This window comes from Malaclemys terrapin, chromosome 5, assembly GCF_027887155.1.
Source record: "Malaclemys terrapin pileata isolate rMalTer1 chromosome 5, rMalTer1.hap1, whole genome shotgun sequence".
Lineage (NCBI taxonomy): Eukaryota > Metazoa > Chordata > Testudines > Emydidae > Malaclemys > Malaclemys terrapin.
The window spans coordinates 68,544,976-68,569,471 of record NC_071509.1 but is presented as its reverse complement, the minus strand read 5'-3'; the positions used below and the strand labels follow the sequence as shown (position 1 = coordinate 68,569,471).

The 24,496-nt window shown below is 38.7% G+C and overlaps 1 protein-coding gene across 3 annotated transcripts in view; it reads right to left on the bottom strand.

Annotated features, from left to right (window-relative positions):
- GPM6A (glycoprotein M6A) overlaps positions 1-24,496 on the bottom strand; it is a 334,124-nt gene that overhangs the window by 53,195 nt on the left and 256,433 nt on the right. For all 3 annotated transcript variants that reach the window (XM_054030900.1, XM_054030899.1, XM_054030898.1), the window contains exon 2: positions 4,717-4,909. In XM_054030900.1, the coding sequence (XP_053886875.1) occupies positions 4,717-4,909 (193 nt within the window). The remainder of the gene's footprint in view (positions 1-4,716; positions 4,910-24,496) is intronic.

Below are 24,496 nucleotides of genomic sequence, written 5' to 3'. Positions count from 1 at the left end.
CAACTCCCTTTTGGGTCAGGACCCCCAATGTGAGAAATGCTGGTCTCCCCCCATGAAATCTGTATAGTATAAGGTAAAAGCACACAAAAGACCAGATTTCATGGGGGGAGACCAAATTTCAGGGTCCATGACACGTTTTTCATGGCCATGAATTTGGTAGGGCCCTAACTATTTGACTTTCTTATTAGCTGATGCTCTTCATAGAAATGATTATGCCTCTGTATAGCCAGTGACAGAGTCTGGCATTAACTAGCAATTGTTCCAGCTGATGTGATACCACATGAGCTTTCATTCCAGCCATAAATATGATGGGTAGGAGATAACTCAAGTTCAAGCACCAAACAACTCCAAGCATTTCTGAACAAAGCAAACAGGTGAAATTTATATTTCTCTATCATATACTATGTTGAAGAGCAAAGTATAAACTATTACATAGGCTATGATTATACACTTTACATCTATACATCATGTAAACTCTTCTTCACTATACATCTAACCTGAGACTGTTAATCAGTCAAGATTCCCATTGACTTTAATGGTTTTGTCTCTATACCAATATTATTGGTGGCTCTTTTCACGCAATAGAAATAGAGACTAGAGGACGAGAAGCGTATATTAAACATGGAGGACTCCCATCATGGACTGAGGGATACCTGCCACAGATGTGATATATTTCATTTAGGGTAAGGGAAAGAGAGTATAAGGCACTGCAGGCAAGGCAAAACCTGCAGCGGGCAAAGCTGCTCTATGGAGGACAAGACAGGTGGTAGGGTATTCTCATTGTAGATGCTCTGAAACTATGGGCATGAGCACAGTAAAAGAACTATATCGCAGAGAAGAGAACTATGGGACTCACTCCACCACCAGACACAACAAAGCCCAAGTCTGTGGGTGTTCATGGCACTCTAAAGGGCCATCTCCTTTCTCAGGCATTAGCCTGGTGGACTTGAAGGTTAAGGGAGGCTATTTGTTTACAGAGGATGATCCTTTTCATCTGTAAAAGAAAATAGAGTTACAGGTATATGTTATTAAACTATGAATTTGTAAGGAGTGGTAGCTTTGTACATACGGACACGATAGTCATCAGCAGGGATCAAACCTGGGAACTTCAGCATCAAAAGCATAGGTTATATCAGTTTAACTGAAGGAAAAAATTAGCAGTATGAAGTAGGCTGTGATAGTCACTGAAGTAACTAAAAGACAACCCAATGACAATACCAAACCATTAGACTTTAGCATTTTTGTTTCTGGCCTAGCAAGAACAGGTCTCTGCTATCCACAGGGTGTGCTTTTCTCTATAGGTATGTGCCTGCTCCTGCTTTTAGTGCAGTGAGTGCTTATATCTACATAAATTGCATTGCATGATTATAAAAAAATAAAACTTACTATAAGAAAATAATCTAAGATTGTAAATGCATTGAGGAGAATGAAAGCTCATAATAAATAAAGGGTGGCAAATAAGTTATGTTGTAAAGGTTTTGCCCAAGTGTTTTCGTGGCGGCAGTAAAAAGACCTTTATCTACCAACCACATAGAACAGCTCTCAGATGTAGATTGATTTTTAGATTGCATGACATACTGAAACCAACATGTCAATAAACCAGAGTGAAACCATAAGCATGATTAAATATATTTCAACACAATGAGTTCCATTACACAATCCGCTTTGTACATTTTTCACTGAGGGGCACACTCTGGGTCACACAGAAACATTTCACATCACTGGCAGCATTAAGGAAAAAAAGCCTCTTAAAAAAAGAGAAAAATTGATCACTTAGGGTGGCTTTTCTCATAATTTTTCTCTATTTTTAACTTGAGATCAGAAGGTCTATCTATTATGGCAGTTCTCTGATGGAGAGGCAAGAAATCATAAAAGGGAGAAATGATTAATTTTCATTATTTACAAAATTTTGTTTCTTTCTTGACTTTCAAGACAACATGATTTACAAAGGGCATTTTGGACTGCCACCTGCTGAACTATGTTGTGACAAAACACCAATCATTGACTCTCCCTAGAAAATTACCTTTAAGGACATAATAATACGTATTAAAATCAAACAGAAAGGCAGGAAACAGAATTTGCACAGATTGTCCAGTTACAGATGGCACCTCATCGCTTTCAGTGAAAAAGTTTGCTCTCCCTCAAGATTTTATCTTGGATCTAACGTACAGAAAAATGAGCTGGAGTCAGAGATCAATGAGAGGGCTGCCAAGGAAGCAGGTGCTCTTAAGTAAGACTGAAAAAAAAAAAAAAACATGGATGGAGCCAAATAATTAGATTTCAAGAAAAAATTAAATTTGCCTTTATAGCTCCTTCATCATATCCAGTGAATTATCTACATTTGAACTGTGGCCCTTGACTGATACTTTCACTTAAGTTTTTGACAGGGGAAGCTGGAAAACTAGCTATGAACTGAGAGCATTGATTTGCAGGAGTTCTGCACTAATGGGTTCCTAGAGACTAATAAAATAAGTTACAGTCTAATAAAATGACTGATCTCTCATTCAGTGATAACACTGAACCTTAGCTGTGAAGTCAAGTTATACACATTATTCTAAATGCTGGGATTAAAAAAAATAGCAGAAGCCACATGTTTCCCAGCTGCACTATAAACTACACTGCAGAGCAGCGAGATCAGATAACAAGCTCAGAACCCTCACTCCTAAGGTGATGAAATCTGGATATGGCAAAGTGGTGATTTACTTGATTTGCATGAACGCCTCTTGCTGACTAATCCGACAAGCAATATTGTCAGTGCCTATGAAGAAAATCCTTGCACAGTAAGGCAGGGCAGTGATAGGACAGGACTGTGATAGCCAGGAGATTTGGATTCTATTTCCATCTCTGTCACTGCATTTCGTGTCACTGTCACTTTCCTTGTCATGGGGAAATCACTTTGTCCCTCCCTGAGCCCTCACAGAGAAGCTATGATGCTCCCCATAATGAAAAGTAGGGTCCTTCAGCTTTGGCTAGGTCCATATGCATCAGAACTTGCTTTCAAATTCCTGAGAAGAGGATGTTTTTTATGAGGAAGGGAGGAACAGAAGAACCACCATTATCATGTGTCATTTTATTAAGATTTGATTAAGATTAGGGCACACATACACTGCGAAAACACCCGGCGGCAAGGAGTCTCAGAGTAAGGGTCAACTGACTTGGGCTCTTGGGGCTTGTGCTATAGAGCTAAAAGTAGCAGATGTTTCTGCTCAGGCTGGAGCCTGGGCTCCGAGACACACTCACCTCACCAGGTTTCACAGCCCAGTCTCCAACCTGAGCGGGAAAGTCTACAATGCTACTTTTAGCTACTTTTGTAGTGAGCCCATGCCAGTTGATGCAGGCTCTGAGGGTACATCTACACAGCAAAGAAAAACCCACAGCTGGCCTTTGCCAGCTGACTCAGGCTTGCGGCGCTCGGGCTGCGGGGCTATTTCATTGCTGTGTAGAGTTCCAGGCTCGGGCGGGAGCCCGAGCTATGGGACCCTCCCACCTTGCAACTTGTTTGCAAAATGGCACAGAGAGAAAGTTGATGCTGCAATGAACAACACTCAAGTCTGTAAGTTTTTCCAGGGGAATTTCCACAGGTTGGAGAAGGGAGCATACCTTGTTGAGCAGCTATTCCCAAACTCTGCTCATTCCCTGTATTCTAGACCTGTGGAGTCCAGTGTTGTCAACTCTTGTGATTTTATTGCAAGTCTCATGATATTTGGGGGTTTTCTTAAAGCCCCAGCTCCTGAAGTTGTGTTATTACATGAGAATCTCAGCTTTCACTTAAAGTAAGTTTCTAGCCTTCATAGCTGTAGAGAAAGTTTGAAAATGTGAACCCTAAAGGCTCAAAAACAAGAAGGCAAATAAAAAGCACCCAACATTGATTATTTAAAAAACAAAGGCTAATGATTTTTAAGTCAATCATATGGTTTTGGGGAGACAGACTCATGAGTTTTGAATGGTTGGCAAATGTGAAGTCCTCACCATTGTTTGGCTTGTGTGGTTGTGCATAGGGTCTCCATATCCCCCGCTATTGCAGGAGTATGGCTTTCCCATCCCTCTTCCACCTTTGCTAGAACATTTGGCTTTTAGTAAGGATTACCATTTTTCTAAATTCTTTGTAACCACTTGAAAATGTGTTTGATAGGTATCATAGTTAATTACTTATGCAAAGCAAAACTATGACTGATGTTTACAGTGAATTACTTATAATGAATGAATATTTTTATAGATTACATAATGCACTGTAATTACTTAATCCATTTAATAAAAATTATAAATATGGGGAACATCTATAAAGATCACAAAATACATTAAATATTAAAAATTACATCAATTATTGACAAGTTTCAGAGTAACAGCCGTGTTAGTCTGTATCCGCAAAAAGAAGAACAGGAGTACTTGTGGCACCTTAGAGACTAACAAACTAATAAATTTGTTAGTCTCTAAGGTGCCACAAGTACTCCTGTTCTTCTTTTATCAATTATTGAGTAATCAATAGCTAAAAGTTACTACTAGATTCAAAAGTTTATTAAAAATTACTTATAGAAAAGAAAGGTATTAGCACTATTAGAATTACAGTTACTGTGCTTATCTTATACTATTGCATGTACTTGGGTTATACTATTTGTGCTTTTTATTTAAGCATACTTTCATGAATCTCATTTTTCTTCCTTTTCTTAATTTTCAGCCATCTAAAAACAAAGTCACAACAGGTTAAACAATGCTTACATGGTAAAGACATCAATAATGTCCCCAGCAGCTCTTGCCATCTCAAAGTAGGTTTGCAGAATGTTGACAGTTCCTGAGAGTGCTTCATGTCCACAGCCACAGAAGAGTGCGACCCCAGCATACAGCAGGATGGTGGCAATCAATGAGGCATAGGGAATACCCCCCAAGCACTTGATGCAGCATTCAAAGCACCCTGCAAAGGAAAGAAAATAATATTATAACACTTTTTATTGTCTGTCTGTTCTAAAAGCATCAGCACCTTTTTTGATGTAAGGCAATATTTGTGTTCACGGATATGGTATATGCACTCTGGAAATTGAAGACTGCGGGTCACGGAAAGAGCATGTCAGCCATCAGCAATACAACTTTGCCTACACTGTCACTGTCCTCAGCATCAGAAAATGGAGGGCGATTCATTCAGCTCTTATGCTTTCTCAATTGTTGTTTGACCCATTAAACACCAACAATCCTGACTAAAAGGAAACTATTAAGCAGTGTGAATTCCCTGTATTTTATGTGCTTCTGGTGTTTCTATTCAGAGCAGATTACCATGCTGAAACTAGGCTAAACCTATAATCATTACTCTAGTTGCTCAGCTAATGGATTATAAAAGAGGACCTAAACAAAACCAAAAAGGAGGATGGTACAGTAATCAGGGCAGTGGCCTGAGGCTCAGTAGAACTACATTCAATTCTCTGCTCCACCACAGACTATGTGTGTGAGATTGGGCAAGTCATTTAGTTTCTCTGTGCCTCAGTTTCCTTCTGTAAAACAGGGATAATACCTCGCTGGCATGTTGGAGTGAGGATAAACACATACTCTGGCACTCAGATATAACTTAGATAATTTTTTCACATCTGAGCTCCGACTACAGTGACAAAAGTACCGGTGAAAAATCCTCATGTGCGCACACTTAGAGCTTGGTTTGACTTTTACACCAGTATAACTCCACTTACTCTAGGGTCATTGCTCCTGATTTACATCAGTCTAAGTGAAATCAGAAAAGGACCTAGAAAATGAAAATAGTTTAGCTATTACAGGTGAACCACAAAGCTTTAATACTGTACAGTGACTTAACTTTTAGACCTCTAAGGTTGAGTATATTCCGCCTTAGATTACTACAACAAGTTTATTCAGATCCCATGTCTCTTTTCTTCTCCTGCAGCACTTACATGTCTCTTCCCAGATCCCCTACACTTTCTTCCACACCAAGAGGCAGAAGATGGCACTTGCCTCCCAGAATAGAGAGCCTCATGATTTCTGCCCATCTACATTCACCTCCCAGGAAGCCTGTCTACATGCAGCATCTCTAGACTCCTTCCCAAAGTCTCTCCAAGTCTGGCATGACCTCCTAATGCATGCTTCCCACTAGATCCAAGAGGAGAATAGACAAGAACCAGTAGCAGAGGGAAGATAGGTAGCTTCCTTGTTGGGTTATGGTTAAACAGGTAAAAATATTGACCAAACTCAACTGTCCAGTGACTACAAACTTTCTCTTCCAACCACAGTACCAATTTAGGCCCAAATTTTAGGATTTGGGGCAGAAGAGGAAGGAGCTGAGGAGTATAGAATTTTTAATATTAGAGGGACAATATCATGTTAAAAATTAAGGGCCAGATCCTCAGCTGATGTAAACTGGTACACTTCAGTTGACTTCAATAGATCTATGCCAATCTGTGCCAGATGAGGAGATACCTCTCACTTTTTCAAAAATACAGATTCCCATACTTATCTTAACTTAGATAACTGAAACTGAAAGATTTATAAATGCTATATTTCCTTTTTTGCACTTAATTCAGCCTGGGCAATAAAAGTAGGCTTTTTGTTCTTTCAGTTCTAGCCTATTCCATTTTCTGCTTTTCATGTATTAGCAAAATTCTACTGCGTATTTTTATTAATCTCATTTATGTTCCTTTGCCTAGTTTTTGCATCATTAAAAATAGTTACGAAGATTACACAATTATTTACTTCATAAAGACATTAATCAGTCACTCCAGTGGGGTATTTAACTCCCTCCCACCCAAAAAAAGAAATCTGTTCTCTTTTTTTTAAATCCATTAATTTTATATTATATATTAACTGCGACTAATATATATAAGGGCTGTCGTAAGGGCTGTCGATTAGTCGCAGTTAACTCATGTGATTAACTCAAAAAAATTAATTGCGATTAAAAACAATTTATTGTAATTAATCGCACCATTAAACAATACAATACCAATTGAAATTTATTAAATATTTTGGATGTTTTTCTACATTTTAAAATATATTGATTTCATTTACAACACAGAATACAAAATGTATGGTGCTCGCTTTATATTATTATTTTTTATTACAAATATTTGCACAGTAGAAATGATAAACAAAAGAAATAATATTTTTCAATTCATTTCATACAAGTACTGTAGTGCAATCTCTTTATTGTGAAAGTGTAACTTACAAATGTAGATTTTTTTGTTACATAACTGCACTCAAAACAATGTAAAACTTTAGATCCTACAAGTCCTACTTCTTGTTCAGCCAATTGCTAAGACAAACAAGTTTGTTTACATTTATGGTATATACTGCTGCCTGCTTCTTATTTACAATGTCACCTAAACGTGAGAACAGGAGTTCGCATGGAACTTTTGTAGCCAGCATTGCAAGGTATTTACATGCCAGATATGCTAAACATTCGTATATCCCTTCATGCTTTGGCAACCATTCCAGAGGACATGCTTCCATGCTGATGATGCTCAGTAAAAAAAATAGTATGTTAATTAAATTTCTGACTGAACTCCTTGGGGGAGAAAGATATGTCGCCTGTTCTGTTTTACCTGCATTCTGCCATACATTTCATGTTACAGCGGTCTCGGATGATGATCCAGCACATGTTGTTCATTTTAAGAATATTTTCACAGCAGATTTGACAAAACGCAAAGAAGGTACCAATGTGAGGTTTCTAAAAATAGCTACAGCACTCGACCCAAGGTTTAAGAATCTGAAGTGCCTTCCAAAATCTGATCGGGATGGGGTGTGGCGTATACTTTCAGAAGTCGTAAAAGAGCAACACTCTGATGAGGAAACTATAGAACCCAAACCGCCAAAAAAAAAAAAAAGAAAGAAAATCAACCTGCTGGTGGCATCTGTCTCAGATGATGAAAATGAACATAAGTCGGTCCACTCTACTTTGGATCGTTATCGAGCAAAACCTCTCATCAGCATGGACACATGTCCTCTGGAATGGTGGTTGAAGCATGAAGGGACATATGAATGTTTAGTGCATCTGGCACGTAAATATCTTGTGACACCGGCTACAACAGTGCCATGCTGAGGGACAGAGGGACCTAGACAAATTAGAGGATTGGGCCAAAAGAAACCTGATGAGGTTCAACAAGGACAAGTGCAGAGTCCTGCACTTAGGACGGAAGAATTCCATTCACTGTTACAGACTAGGGACCGAGTGGCTAGGCAGCAGTTCTGCAGAAAAGGACCTAGGGATTACAGTGGACGAGAAGCTGGATATGAGTCAACAGTGTGCCCTTGTTGCCAAGAAGGCTAATGGCATTTTGGGCTGTATAAGTAGGGGCATTGCCAGCAGATCGAGGGACGTGATCATTCCCCTCTATTCAACATTGGTGAGGCCTCATCTGGAGTACTGTGTCCAGTTTTGGGCCCCACACTACAAGAAGGATGTAGAAAAATTGGAAAGAGTCCAGCGGAGGGCAATAAAAATGATTAGGGGACTGGAGCACATGACTTATGAGGAGAGGCTGAGGGAACTGGGATTGTTTAATCTGCAGAAGAGAAGAATGAGGGGGGATTTGATAGCTGCTTTCAACTACCTGAAAGGGGGTTCCAAAGAGGATGGATCTAGACTGTTCTCAGTGGTGGCAGATGACAGAACAAGGAGTAATGGTCTCAAGTTGCAGTGGGGAGGTTTAGATTGGATATTAGGAAAAACTTTTTCACTAGGAGAATGGTGAAGCACTGGAATGGGTTACCTAGGGAGGTGGTGGACTCTCTTTCCTTAGAGGTTTTTAAGGTCAGGCTTGACAAAGCCCTGGCTGGGATGATTTAGTTGGGATTAGGTCCTGCTTTGAGCAGGGGGTTGGACTAGATGCCTCCTGAGGTCCCTTCCAACCCTGATATTCTATGCGAACTCCTGTTCTCACTTTCAGGTGACATTGTAAACAAGAACCAGGCAACATTATCTCCTGCAAATTGTAGCCAAACTTGTTTGTCTGAGCGATTGGCTGAAGTAGGACTGAGTGGATTTGTAGGCTCTAAAGTTTTACATTGTTGCATTTTTAATGTCTTTTTTATATATATAATTCTACATTTATAAGATCAACTTTCATGATAAAGAGATTGCACTACAGTACTTGTATTAGATGAACTGAAAAATACTATTTTTCTGTTTTTTACTGTGAAAATTTTTGTAATTAAAATAAGTATAAAGTGAGCACTGTACACTTTGTATTCTGTGTTGTAACTGAAATCAATATATTTGAAAATGTAGAAAATATCCCAAAATATTTAAATAAATGGTATTCTATTATTGTTTAAGAGCGTGATACATTTTTTAAATCATGCGATTAATCGCAATTAATTTTTTTAATTGCTTCACAGCCCTAATATACGAGAGAGGCAAATTTTGAGGACTATACTACATAAAAATGCCTCATTTCTAGGAATATTTCCATGGTTTATATACAACTCTTAAAAACTTCAGCATTGTATCATTATGGTAGTCTCAGTCCATGAGAACTGGAGTGAAACTGACTAGGAAATAATCAGACTAGCTTAACCATCCAAGCTGAGAGCATAGCAAAATAATAAATAGCCTACATGGGAAAGTAAATCATAGGTTTGGGGGTTGGTGGTTTTTAATTCTGTAAATTTTAATCTGTAAAATTATCATTAAACAACACAGGGAATTAAAAAAAAAAACATATTTGAGGCCAGATTCTCTGTTCTGGTCAAGCTGTGCTTGGCAGAAGATCAGACGGGGGTGGGAACTGCCCATAAGTCACCTTTGTGGTCCCATGATCCTAACTCAACACTGCGTTGATCTACCAAGACAAATAAGACCATTCTTAAGGTGCCAGCTGCCAACAGCCCCCACGGACCATTCCAGAAGCTGAGTATCATGCTGGTATAGGAGGCATGGCCAGGGCAATGCCTCCTTTTCCCCAGACATGTTCCTTGCCAATAGAATTCTGGAGCGATGTTGGCAACACTACATTATTAAAGGATTGCCTTACATGGGGGGAATTTTCCATTGGCCGTGTCTGCACATTTTAAGTCAGCTTTGAACTCAGAGGATTAACTCCATTAGATCATGTGCTCTTTGGTGCAGGGACTGCGGGTGAAATCCTGTACCACATGAAGTCAGTGGGAATATTGCTGTTCACCTCCCTGGGGCACGGATTTCATCCTGTTTCTTCCAGCGTGTGCATGGACAGTGACTGTGGGGAATTATCATAACAGAAATAATAGATAATAATGAAGTCAGTAGAACTATACAGATGTGAAACCAGTGTAAGAAGAGATCAGGCTCACAAAAGAGATGGACAGAAACAAACTACTCAACACATCTGCCTAAAGACCTCCAATCACATATTTGTATATTGATTTTAAAGACACCCATCCTGGTAATACACTGGGAAATCAGTGTTGTAAAATAAGCAGTGAACATAAATATGAGACCATATGAGTTGGGAAGGAGTATCTGGCTAATATACGCAATGATGGAATACCAATATCATTTGAACAACTGCAACAAATACACCTACCAGCAGTATTCCCATATTTCTGGAATTACGTACCACTCAACTACTATATAAAAGGAAATTAGATAATTAACTTCAACGAATCCATTTTACATTAAAAATAATTACATATAACAAGCATCAAAACTTCCATCATAAAATTTACTAATTTCATAAGTCTCAAAACATCACACCACTCATCAAAAAAGAGAACTTGATAAGGAAAATTTTGGCAAGACTAATGGAAAGTGCTAATAGATAAACCAATCCAAAGTGACTAAACAGCTAATGCATAAAAGGACTCCACAAATTAGGACTAATTCCCATTGATTTCTTCTGGTGATGTAAAAAGAGAGAGAAAGAAAGCAGTAATGTGGTTATGCTGTAAGAACAAATTATGGCATCAAAATAGCACATAAGACATACACATAATTAAACCTACTAGTATAATTCTCATCCTTCTATCCTAAAAATGTGTAATTGTCTATACTTGCAAACTTGCTAAAATATTACTGTATTATACCTACTGTATAATTTATCCACCTACAGCATGTATTAGTTACCTATATAGTTGTTATGCAAACTCCTCTCAGGGTGATGCACACTGTTTTGGGAACGTGATCTAGAAAACATTTGAGAATTTTTTCTCAAGCCATGATGGTACTGAGGTATATTCACCTTTCAGGGCATGAGTCCCAGGGCCAGCAACTTAGTTACACATGCACAACCGTGAACATACTAATTTGGAAATATATGTTCCACTCATTTTATTTTATTGTTCACCTTGTGCTAGAACACTATGTGATGCAATATAAAAAGAATGATGACCATGTTCACACTAAGGTTTCAACACTGTTGTATCAACACTATTGCAACCACTGATGTATCACTACTGCTGCATGTTTGTGATAAATCTTATACAAAGTATATCTTGTAAGGGATCACTGGAAAAGTTGTAATCTGTTGAACAATGTTATCCTATTTATATTCATGTATTATCATTGTATATGAAGTTATGAATCTTTGCTCTGTGTTTGTAACACCCACAAGCCAGATTTACATCAAGACCATCCAGCCATGGTTGATGGGCCATTAAGAAGAATCAACTCTTCCAATGGGCTCCTCCTAAGGACCGCACAGAGAGCATAAGGACAATGGAGGCCCATTGATTCAGCAAGGCATGGAGAACATGTGAACCCTGATTCCATGTTTGTGACAATAATTTTCCAGGCATATGGGCTGAGGATATAAATGGAGACTGAGAGATCATTCCCTGGCCTCTTTCCTGCTCCACATCACCGGATAATAATTTCTAACAAAGGGAAACTTTGAACAATGGACAGGTTCCCCCAGTCTTTTGGGTGATCCAGAGAGATGTACCACAAGCTAGGAGATTTAACATCACTGCTATTATCCTGATCTACAAACTCTGAAATCAACTGTAATGTATATAACTCATTTTAACCATTTAATAACTCTCTTTTTTATAATATTAATAAACATTTAGTTTAGTTTACTAAAGGACTGGCTACCAGTGTGGTTTTGGGGTGAGAGCCAGAAATACATATTGATCTGAGGTGAGTGTCTGGTTCTTTGGAACTGGAAAAACCTAATATATGGGATTTCCTGTTTTTAATATTCATTTATCACAGAAGTCTGGTTTGTTTGCATGGTGCATGAGGGCCTGAAGGTGACTGTGGCTTCATAATAATTAGTACAGTATTTTGGAAACACACGTTTGTTAACTGATTTGGTGAAATCTTATGATAAAGTACCCATCAGTCTGGGGTATATGTCCTGTATTCTGACCTGAGATTGGCGCTCTTAGACGTGCCCTCTACCAGGCAGTGTGACAAACTATTTAAGGGGCACAATTCAGTGTCAATAGTGGCTGTGCTCACTTTGCCTCTTGTTTTCCTAGATTTTTTTTTTCAATTTAAGGTTATAATATAGAACTGCTGGGGCTATATACTTTTGACATAAACCATAAGAAATGTCCCATTTCTCCAATATTGCATTTCCCCCCCTCAGCCTTGGAATTGCAAATCATAAAAGCAGAACTGGCCATTTCATTCCTCATCAATCCACAGAGAAACTATTATATCCAAATACATCGTAGGTGGGAACCCATGGAGCTATACTATATATGTGTAGTGCCAACTTCCAAAAATGTTATTCTTAGCTACCAAAACAGGTGCACATTAAGGCTGTGATAATGGGTGTCCAAACCAGTAATAGTCCCACAAACAACTGCCTCCTCACCTCCTCACTGTGGACTATTCTTGCCCAGATTAGGAATAACCTGTGTTCTAGAATGTCCTTCATAGCTCCTGCTGTAGAAGGTCTGAAAAGTAGTCTCTGCACAGGTTTTGTGGAGGAGCCAGAATTTGCTCCTCCAATCTGTGCTGTTTTTAGTGGTTGCAAGTTATCTAATGTGCTTCTTCATGCAGCAGCCAACCATAATTTGGTGCTGAGTGTGTATATAATTTTCTCTTTACTTTATATTAAGGAGATAAATGACTTAGATCTCAGTACAGCAATTTAAACTGCAGTTGGGGGTTTACACACAAATTGAGCATAGAAACACCACCACCACCACCACCACAATCATTCTCCTTGTTTATAAAGTGTTAGTATTACGTGAACTCTTTGCCATCACTGCAGCTGATGTTCTGCAAGTGACATGAAATGAACAATCAGTCTCTGCCTAATGCACAGAAAGAATACCGGCTCAGAGCCTGATTGTTTTGTCATTTAAGCCCATTAAAATTGTATTGAAATCAATGGAATTACTCTGCCGTAAAATGGGTGTGACAGCAGAATCAGGCATGCATTATTGCAATTATGGTACTGGCTATAATACTTAGTATTCAGAAAGCTTATCAAGTCCAGAACAAGAAGGCAAAAGAGAAAAACAAGAATACACAGAATATTGAAGTAGTTTGTATTTTTATTTGTATTTTTTCCCTTTCTGAAAGCATCTCCGTAGGTATCTGGAACTTTGGAGAGAATCCAACTATTGTTTATATAGCCACAGAAATATACATGCACAATGCTAAAAAAATAAAAGATTCTGTCAAGGAATATGCTGAACATTTTAATGAAACATTTGAAAACAGTTTTTCAGTTACTTCTCCATCTGATATTAGGACACAGTGGGGACAACAGATCATCTGAAATGCCGGAAAGAGGTTGCAATAAAATGGGAAACAATTTGAAAATCTTCCTTGTTGTCTCGGGCTTTTTCAGGCTGAGGTTTGCAGTTTTGTAGCATATTATTAACAATTCGTCACATGGTGTAACAGGGCCGCTGGATCAAATTAACTCATATAGAACTCACAAAACATAACAAAACATGCTGATTTGGTGTGAGTTTCACCACATGAACCTGAATCGTAAAGTGAAGTTCTAGAAGTTGCAGAGTACATGAAACAAAACTAGTGGAAAAATCAGCCCAAAACATTGGCGAATCAAAAGTGACATATTTTGCATGGGACTAGTTCTGGAAAGTCATCGAGAAATCACACAGGGGAGTGACTATGATGGCTTCTCTACACAGCCCCACATTATAGACTATGGAGGTGTGAATTGCAGTGCACACTTAAGTATTGCACTGTAACTGCCCCACATAAATCCTGCTAGCACAAACTAAAAGGTACCTAAATTCACATTAACACAATCTACTTTGAAGATTTAGCAATGATTTCCTGATATTCTGCTATTGTATTGGGTATTTTAGAATGTTGTCCTGAACTGCTTAATAATCAGAAGCGGGTGAACAGTTTGGAGGATACATTAATTTTTTTTAATGTCCTGATTGCTGGTGGGATGACACCATATCTTCCAAGGTGCCCAAGGACTGCCAAACTATTTTTCAATTTCTACAAGTCAATTTACGTACAAACATCCTTAGATAAGAACTAATACTGGATTGAAAAGAAAATTCAAACTTTGGATATTCTAGGGGGACAGATGTGTTCTAACCAACTTCCGTTTCAGAACATCTTCCCCAATTTTTCTAGGGATGGCTGAGAACAAGAGAGCTGTAATCTAAACCTAGATAATAATTTTGTAACTGGCCCTATCTCCATGATGGACCAAACTAGAATTCCAGATTCAAGATGCACCCAAGCAATGATGGGCGTGTATCTGAATATCTGGATCCCAATTTTGCAGCTCAGTCCCATCTCTGAACAGAGCAGACACAGCTTTTATGGATTTAATGCCTGTCATGGCAATGAAGAGGAAAGAAACTGATATTTTAATATCAGTGGGTGAATCAACTCAGGCACTATTAGACTGTTTAGAAGCTAACCAAATGTATTCATGAAAGACCTCTGTGGAATAATGGAAATTTTGAATCTCATGTTAAGACATCAGGATATATAAATAGGCTAGGTTGGCATCTTACAAAAATGTTACTTGACATTTCTTTGTTTACCTTGTGATCAAATTATTTATCTTAAAGTGGCACACGTTATTCAAAATATCATCATTCAATAATACCAATTATGTTTTAGTCGATGAATGTTCCTGATGCTGCTGATTCAAACTGTATTTTTAAATTTGCAAAACATTAAATATTTTTAAACACAAGCATACACTTTATGTGGTTTTTGAAATTTAAGATTAAAAATACTTGAAAACTTCAAGCAACTTCCATCTGGAAATATTAGAGAATTGTCTACTTCTGTGAGTTTATTACTTCAAAATTGGAAATAGTTACTGCACATGCATTTAAACTTTTAAAAACACGTTGCCAACTCTTACAATTTCACAGTGAACCTTCCATTATTTGCCTATTTAGTTAAAGCCCCAGCTCTTGGAATCCTGGAGAAATGGATTTGCAAGAAAAAGCTAGAAAACATGACATCTAAAAGCTCAAAAAACAGAAGGCAAATCAAAAGAACCAAGATATAGTATTTTTAAAATGTCTGGATATGGATGGGGTCTGAGTCATGATTTTTGAACATTTATGGTTGGCAATACTTGGGGTGGAAAACTGTGAAAAAGAAGTTTACCACAAATACTTCCTATATGGCTACTAAGGAGCCAGCTGGCAGATACGTCATTTCATGTTCTGCCACTGCCCCACAAACTGGCTCGTCTAACTGAGGATCCAGGCAGCATGCAACAGACAATTGCAGTGCACTGTAGCCAGTAGAAGAAGCACTCCAGGGATTGTCCTGGACACCACAGGAAGGCAGGCAAGATACCACGAATGGTATCATTAGGCCACAGATTTATTAAGTAATTAATTTGGTAACTATCAGGGAATAACAAGGTCAGTGCAGGTCATCCTTCCTTTGTAATCTATTCCATATGGGGGTGGGCTGCCATCAGCCTCCCCACCCCCCATCTCTACCCCATTAACCTTATCCCAGCACCATTGCTGGGACCCCATGGCCCTTCCACCAGACATGGGTTAAAACGGTGGGGAAGAGGGAGTTGTCTCCTCTCTGTACAAGACATTGGGAGCTCCAATCCCATTCCCCGTCTTCTTTAGGGGATGCCTCCTCCTAATGCTTTTCCAATTCCGGTTCATCAGGGAGCCAGACCACCTACAGGATGAGTACCTGTGCTGATCTGCCACATTGCAACAATATAAATTATCCAATCTAACCTATCCACCAGGCTCCCACTGCCATGACCAACCTGGCAGTGAAGAAAAAATTCCTTCCCAGCCCCCAAAAGGCAACTAGCATGATGTACTCAGCAAGGCCCAAAAACCTGGCCCTACTGTAATCCTGAGGAATAGGGGCAGCAGGAGGGAGGTTTTTCTTCCCAGACAGAATGGTGCCCCAGGCTGGGGGAAGGGCTTATAAGCCCTCCCCCCCCCCTCGTTGAGCATGCATAGGAGTCAACAGACTTATGCTGCACCTTTGTGTCCAACTAATCAGCCACAGAGCCACCAGGAGGCGAGGAGGAGTGCACTCCTTAAAGGATTTTCTTTCCCCTTCTGGCCCAGACAAAGTCCCCTACTTCTGAGGCTGTGGGAGGGCACATATGAATACTTGGGTTGCTGCTGCCTAGCAACAGCAAATGTCAGTACTTCCTCCCCCAGCAAAGGCCAGCTAACGGCCCAAAAATAATTAGGTGTGACTATGCAGACAGCCTCTTTCCCTTGCACATTAGGTATCAAACATCACTGGTTCTACTCTTAGCTGCGTTTTTTCACAGTAAGTATGTCGAAATGTAAGCTGACCTTTATGGCAAGGGCGTTAGGAAAGAAAAAAGTTCTGAAGTCTTTCAGGAAGTGCAGTTATTACTGCACATACACTAAATAGCTGCACTAAGCATAGGGCCCAGGTGGAGGAGGAGGAGGAATCATGGGTGTATATTACCTCTGTGCTCAACTGATCCACTTGCTAGGGACAGATTCAGCCACAACCCTCCTCTCCCTCCCCCCAAAAGCTGGAGCACTCTCATATCTACTTTTACTTGCAATGGCTGGTAACAGACCCTCAAGACCATAATGCCAGCAGGAGCTGGCTGAGGTGCAGCTGAGTCTTCTCCTCTCCCATGCCCCTCCCTTAATTCATCTCCTATGTACAGTATAACTGGCTCTATGCCAACCAGCTATTCCCCTCACCAGAGAACTCTTCATCTGACTGATCAGGGTAATACTGTTGCATGATGGACCAGGACCTGACTGATGTGTTGACAGCCGTGCTTGCTTAGTAATATGCCCACACAGCTGAGGAAAGATGATTACGCATAAATTCTCCAACTTTAGTAAGACCAGCAAAATGGTTGTCTTTGCACAGACAATCACAACTGATTATATTCTGGTTTTCTAGCTCTTTGATAAAACTGTATGCAGCAGGAGCATGGTGTTTGATCGACTTCTGTGAAACTGTGAATATCTCAATTTAAACCTGTAAATTGCCCAGATGGTGCTGGACACCAAACAATAATCAGAAATGATACAAAGCCGAAAGTGCGTCTATTCGTGGCCGTATTCGGTCCTCAGTCTGTATATAGAGCTGCCATGTTTTAAACATAAAACTCATGGATCATAGAACCTAGGAAACTTATTCAATACACAGTATCGGTAACACAGAAAACTGCAAGGGATAAGCATGTCTGTTAGTATTTATAATTCTAGGCATAAATTATTCCTTTTTTATACTTCCTGAGCACAAAAAGAAACCAACTTTCAGAGATTAATATCTTGGATGCTTCCAAAGTTTTGTAACAACAGACGGTGGACTAAGTAGCATAACTGTAAAATAACTTTGTTTACACTCCAAACACATTTTTAGCTCCAATGTAATGAGCATGTGAAACCAAACATCTTTGTTTTACTCTCTAGATCTATAAAATGACAGTCAATTTAAGCCATTTCTGTTTAACATCGCCCTCAGCAATCAAAAGACAAATGCATCTGGACTAGGGACTGGTTTGCCAAATTTCCATCGGATATGAATTAAACCTCTCAGAAATGTGATTTATTTATTCTAATGACCAATTAAGATGTTAATTAAATGCAAAAAACTAATTTGTTAAATCAGATCAAAATCAAATCAGTTAAAACAGACAGAGGCTCTGTGGTCTTATTCTGTCAGATGCTTATCACCTCCCCCTATAAACTGAATGCTGTACACTCAGTGGATTGTTAAATTATTTGTCTTAATTTATACTTCTGAGTGATTGATTGTTTTTTGCTTTAGGAACACCTGTTGGATCAAGATTCACAAGAAATGCCTAGTTTGAGAATCCCACAAGTGCTTGCGTGAGAGATAGGTGTCTGGGCATCTAGACCGAGGCAGCTGTGTCCGTGCTCACTGGCAGAAACGTAAGCACCTTGGGACATTCCTGTGGGAAATTCAGGCGTCTATAGAATTAGGCAGAAGCTGAGCAGGGGTTTTGAGGATCTCAGTAGCAGAACCTAAGTCCTTTTATGGATCTAGTCTAGGGTTCTGATTCTTGACCCTTGAAAAATTACTGAGAGGGAATGTTCACATCCAGGTTTTTGCATCAGACATATCTCTACATCCAATAAAAATAAAAAAAATCCAGAAAAACAGCATAAGAGGTTTTGGGTTTACTTTTATGAAATTACAGCATACAGTAAAATTCAGGGTATTCCATTGTTTACCCTTTTGTACAGTTAGTTGACAATATCACTTGATAAGCTGGTTCCTAATGAAAAATTGGTATCAAAATAGAGCATTTAAATTGACAGCAATAAATGTACCATATCAACTATAACCCCCCCCCCGTCTCACACACACACAGAGTCATGAGCAACATTCAGAAGAATTCAATTGCCACCACAGTTTATTGTACTTCATCAGAAATTACAGAAATCAATCACATTGAAGCCAAGGCCACAGAGGCAAACACTAGTTAAAACATAAAAGCACGATAGAGGCAGAAATGTAAGGGTGATTGTTAAGTGTACTTCAGAGCCCAATGCTCCTTTTGGAAAAATAACTTCTCTATCCTAGTCATAAAATAACTTCTCTATCCTAGTCATACGTATCCTCTGATGTAAAGTATTTTGTCCTTATTTATAAACCTAGAACTAAATTGTCCACTGACTTAAACCCCATGCAACTGCATTTAAATCAATGGGATTGCAAATGGGCTGTACATGAGTCCAGAATTTAGCTCCTAATCTCTAAAGTTCCAATCATGGAAGGTGCTGATTTCCCTCCTCTCCCACTGAAGTCAATGAGAGTTTTAGGCTCTCAGTATCTCCCAGAATTTGATCAGCACATCACAGGATAAGAACCTGAAATAGAAAAGATCCATGAACTCAGAGAAATAGGGCTTGATTCTGATCTCCTCAACACTGAATCTACACCAGTTTAACTACCGTGACTTCACTGGAGACCCTCCTGATCTACACCAGGAATCTACAAATGGGATCAGAATCAGGACCTAATTTGTTTTAGGTTGATTTATACTGTATTGTAAGATGACAAAACTAGTAATAGAATACTCTATATTCACTTGGAAAATGCTGAAGTATGTTTACATGTAATATGCTGTAATGTCAAGTGAATACAATTTAAAAGGATAAATTATAAAACAAGTATTGCCATAAAATATGATTTCAAAAGAAAAATGGTCAGAAAAATAAAACCAACAATATCCCATCCTCCTTGAGTACTTTAGGACAGAGCTGCATAAATAAAATGTGTATGCAAGGAATCATTATTTGGTAATTGGTGACAGGTAAAAACTCAAAGACACTATTAAAAACATTTAAAAACTGCTTATTTCCTACTCGTACAGTTACACACTGAGATCCTGAAAGTTGAAGCAGCAATGACAGGATGGCAAAAATATTGCTTCTGAGACTTATTTTACTTTGAACCGTAGCATATATTTGGAAAATTGTCTACAGCTATTAAAAAAGGAATGAAATGCACAAAGGAGAAGGCATTTACCTCTTTCTGACACAAATCTACCTTCTTTTTAGGCTATGCTTCCTAAATGTTGCAGTAATTTTTTTCAAATAATTGGCATCTTTTCCCCCCTTTTTTAAATAGGATCATAAAAATCAAATTAAAAAGACCTTTTGGAGCTCTTGTCCATCCCCGGCCATTGCACAATTGTCCACAGTGTGGACCACTTCTCAATACAGGAATTGTCTTGTGGATCACATCCACTCTTAGTCCTATTGTGATTGCAGTTATCTTGCTAATAAAACACTTACAGTTTGGAGATGTTACAGCGGTTAGCACAACAGAGTCTGGAACCTGAAGAAACTAGGTGACATGCATTTTGGGGGGGAAATTGCCAAGCCCCTTTGAAAAAGTACTTGAATTACATTGCAGAACATCTTTGTGGCAACAACAGCAATTACTTATGTGAAAAAGTTATACTGGGGAAAGTTTAATATATTTTTGACAGTTTATTCATGCAATTTAGCAGCTGGAAACAAGTAGTAGAGACAGTACCATGTGACCAACCAGCTCTGCAGACCAGTTTGAAAACCTCCAATTTTATTCTGAATATTTATTCAAATTGTACTATTCTGATCAGTTTACTTTTTACTCCAAAAAATGATGTATCTGTGTGTGGGGGTAGGAGGGAGGGAGGCAGGGTTGGTTTTTTTTTACATTTTCTTTTAATACCACTTATTTATCAAACAAATCCTCCTTCCTTAATGATGTGTAATTCTTTCCCTTCTTTTGCAGGATTGGTAAAGAGAATTTGAACCTTGGCTCTAATGATGTGGCAGAATTTGGATTTTTAATAGTGATTTAAAGCACCATTAAATTCCACAATGATTAACTTGCTTGATTAATTACCCCACATTTTCATCCAAAACACTCCCTTATGATTGCTATTATGCAGCCATCACTAAATGTAGTATGCTTTGAAAAATAATGCATTGACTATAAGAATCTTAAATACAGTTTAGCAAGATCACACAAATCCATCAAGACACCTTCCACATCAGAAATAATGTTGCCGAATATGAATCACATTAGCACTTTCTTTACCTAACTTGAAAGTGTTAGTTTGGTTATATGCTAGGTAATTAATTCCTAAATAGATTGCTTGACTGGCTTCTAATTAATCTGTAGTTTTGATGCCCGGCAGAGATGATGGGGAATATGTTTCTTATTCAAAAAGGAAAATTATTGTTCCAGCAAACTTGCAGGAGAAATACAGTGAGCAATTCAAACAGTGAGCAATTCAGTGAGCAATTTGCTAAACAACTATATTTAGCAAAGCCACCTGCCATAGAGATCTATGATTTCTTTCAGTCATTTGATGTACCAGCCATTTTAAAGCCTGGTTAGAAATGTATATAAGGGCACACTGAGCTAAGGCTCGGCGTACACTTAACAGTTAGGCCAATATAGCTATGATGGTCAAGTGTGTGAAAAAAATCACATCTCTGACTAATGTCACTATGCCAACCTCACCCCCAGTGTAGATGCAGCTATGTCGACCGAAGACATAGCTATATCATTCAGGGAGGCAATGTTCCTAAAGAATGGAAAACCCCCTTCCATTGATGTAGGATGCATCTACCCTTTGGGGTTATGTTGGCATAGCTGCGCCCATGTAGCTATGCCGCCTTAGCCTCTGTAGTATAGACAAGCCCTAAGTGAAGTTAAAAAACTACTGAGAACACCCTTCAATTAAACTTAAAGGCTTGATGCCATAAAATCTAGTTAATATTTCCGCCAGATCTATAGTATCCAATGTATACAAATGAGAAGTTTTTTGCATGCACTTGTTCATCCCAGGACTGCCAAACATCTTAATTTCAGGGAAAAACACTTTCATCTTGTTCCATTCTCAGATAACTTAACATAGGACATTTGCAGTTGGGAGATGTTGCAGTGGTTAGCATAAGAGATCCTGGATTGCATGTAGAACCTGAAGAAACATCTGTGCATGCATCTTTTTGGGGAAAGCTGCTAGGTTCCCTTAAAAGAAAATCTGAATAAGCATTTGTGTAAATGTGCTACACACTCTTGTTTTCCCATCCCTTCTCAAGGCCCACTTCTGCCACAATGTCCAGTGCTAAATAATTAGGCTGAGGGACAGTTGGGGAAATACTGAATTACTGTATATTACAACAAAAATAAAATAAACAGAGCAAATATGTGTGAAAATTGGGAACACTTCATCATCTGACTCTCCCTCAACCCTTGTGTGTTGCTCATCCTCCTAGATTGTAAGGTCTTCAGGACATGAATTGTATCAACTTTTATGTTTGTTCAGTGTCTAGCACAACTAGCCCCTGATTCTGATTAGGTCCCATGGGTGCTACCGTAATATAAATATTAAATATTATTTAATAACCATAATACTACTAAAGTAAACACATTTAGGGAGTGGCAAGAAAGATAGCATCAGCTAAGGAAGAAAACAGCAAACAGGTGGGGAAAAAGAACAATACAATTCAAGGAGATTTGTAATCTCATGTTAGGAAGAAGAAATGGGTGGAATAGAAAACAGGAGATTGGGCCTAAAAATACCCTTAGATTTGGCAATCTCTAGGTGTCAAGGGGATGCCACCTCTCTGCTGTTTGACATCTGCTCATTTCTCCATATGTCACAGTTTCTGAAGCTAGAATGTTGATAACCATGCCATTCTAAAAAAATCCTTCTTATTTACAAAAGTCTAATCACATCTCCAATGTGGAAGGTGCAAACTCTCCCTGTTGGCACACACATATGCCAGTGGAAGGAGACACAGTGAAAGGCTCACAGTGGCAAAACATTTACAAGAGAAAACAACTTTTAAAGCCTTGAATGTATTTCATAAATACCTATAAAAGGGCAAAGATTTATAAGGACAATTTTGAAAGCAGAAAATCCAAAGCAGACAATATAAAGAACTCTGTAATAGCAGTCTAGCTACAAAGTAGGGCATTCTTAATGTATTCTCTGTTTTAAAGCCAACCTTTTACTGACATGTATATTATAGCACTTCATTGTTTACTTGTACAGTGCAGACCAAATGCCTGGGTCCAGTTGAACCACGCTAGTGCAGAACCTGGAATGGGTAAAAAAAGGTGGCTATGAGAAAGTTATATCTACTAGACCAGTTTCCTGAGGACTGCTCCATTGATGGGGAATGTGGAAGATTACAACCACGGATGCCCCTACATCTATCTGTAGGAGGACAAAGCAAGTGACACAGCACCAGCTAAGAGGATTTCTCAGCTGCCCAGAATGCTACAAAGGGATCATGGCCAGGAGCCAAGATTTGGCCATGTTACTTTTAAAAGGCAGAGTTTCTGTTTTTTGAAAGTTGCTTTCTGATGCTCATCAGTTCCATCATAGTTTTGTTTGAATTAAAGTATACTACAATGATGAGTATAGTATAGCTGCATTAGATATACAAGGTAAGGTGATTTAAACAACCAGGTTCATTGCCCAAAAATGTTATGATGGTCTGTTCTTTTCTTATGCTCACGTTCACATCTTCACATGTGTGGCACCATGCCCACTCAGAATTTGTTTGACTTATCTGATTAAATTATAAGTGACAAGGGTGATGGGTTTAAATGGGCAGAAGCATAACACTGCAAGTGATCTCTCCTGCATACTCCTATTCTGCATACTCCTCTTTGAGGCTACATGTTTCTTTGCATTTGATACCTGCTGATAACTATGTACTCAGAAATACTCAAAAAGTGAAAAAAAGAAAGACACAGTATCTGTGCACAATCCTGGCTGATAAAATACAGATTAGATAGGGAGATGGTTTCTTTAGGTGTTGAAAGAGATACGATGTGAGAGACAGTGCATTTTATTGGACCAACTTATGTTGGTGGAAGAGACAGAGAGACATTTGTGTGGAAATATATGTTGAAATTACAGACTGAGAACGCTCTTCAGGAAACCTGGTGACAGAAAATATATGTTTAAAAAGACTCTTCCCTATATGTCTTCTCCAACATTGGAAAAACTCAGCCAGGAAAAGCAATGGCACAAACTCAATAACAAATAATAAATGAGGCAAGCTAACAAAGAACAAAGAATGGTCTTGTGGTTAAGGTATGAGGACTCAAAAAGGCTGAGTTCCATTCTTGGCTCTGCCATGAATTTATTGTGTGATCCTGGACAAATCATTTAATCACTCTGTATCCCACTTCCCCATCTGTAAAACGCGGACAATAATACTTCCCTATCTCACCGGGATGTTGTGTGGGTAAATTCATTAATGAGTTTGAGGCATTCTATTACTGTGATGTTTATGACTATGGCCCCAGCTGAGAAAGCTGTTTATGCCACTGAAATCAGTGAACATGCACTGTGAGGACAATGAGATTAACATACAGGGAAAGCATATCCAGATTTCACATACCCACAAGAAGAAAAGAACATAGGATTTGAAGGGACCTCATGGGGCATTGAGTCCAGTCCCCTGCTATCACAGGCAACCACGTCTCATATGTTAATGATGTTGTATCACTTAATTCTGTCTTTGTAAGTGTTTAATCCACATGCTTTATATTTTCTCTGAGCAAGGAGACAAATCACATGCTTAAAGTTATGTATGTGCTTAAATACCTTGCAGAAGTGAGGCCCACGTTGGCATC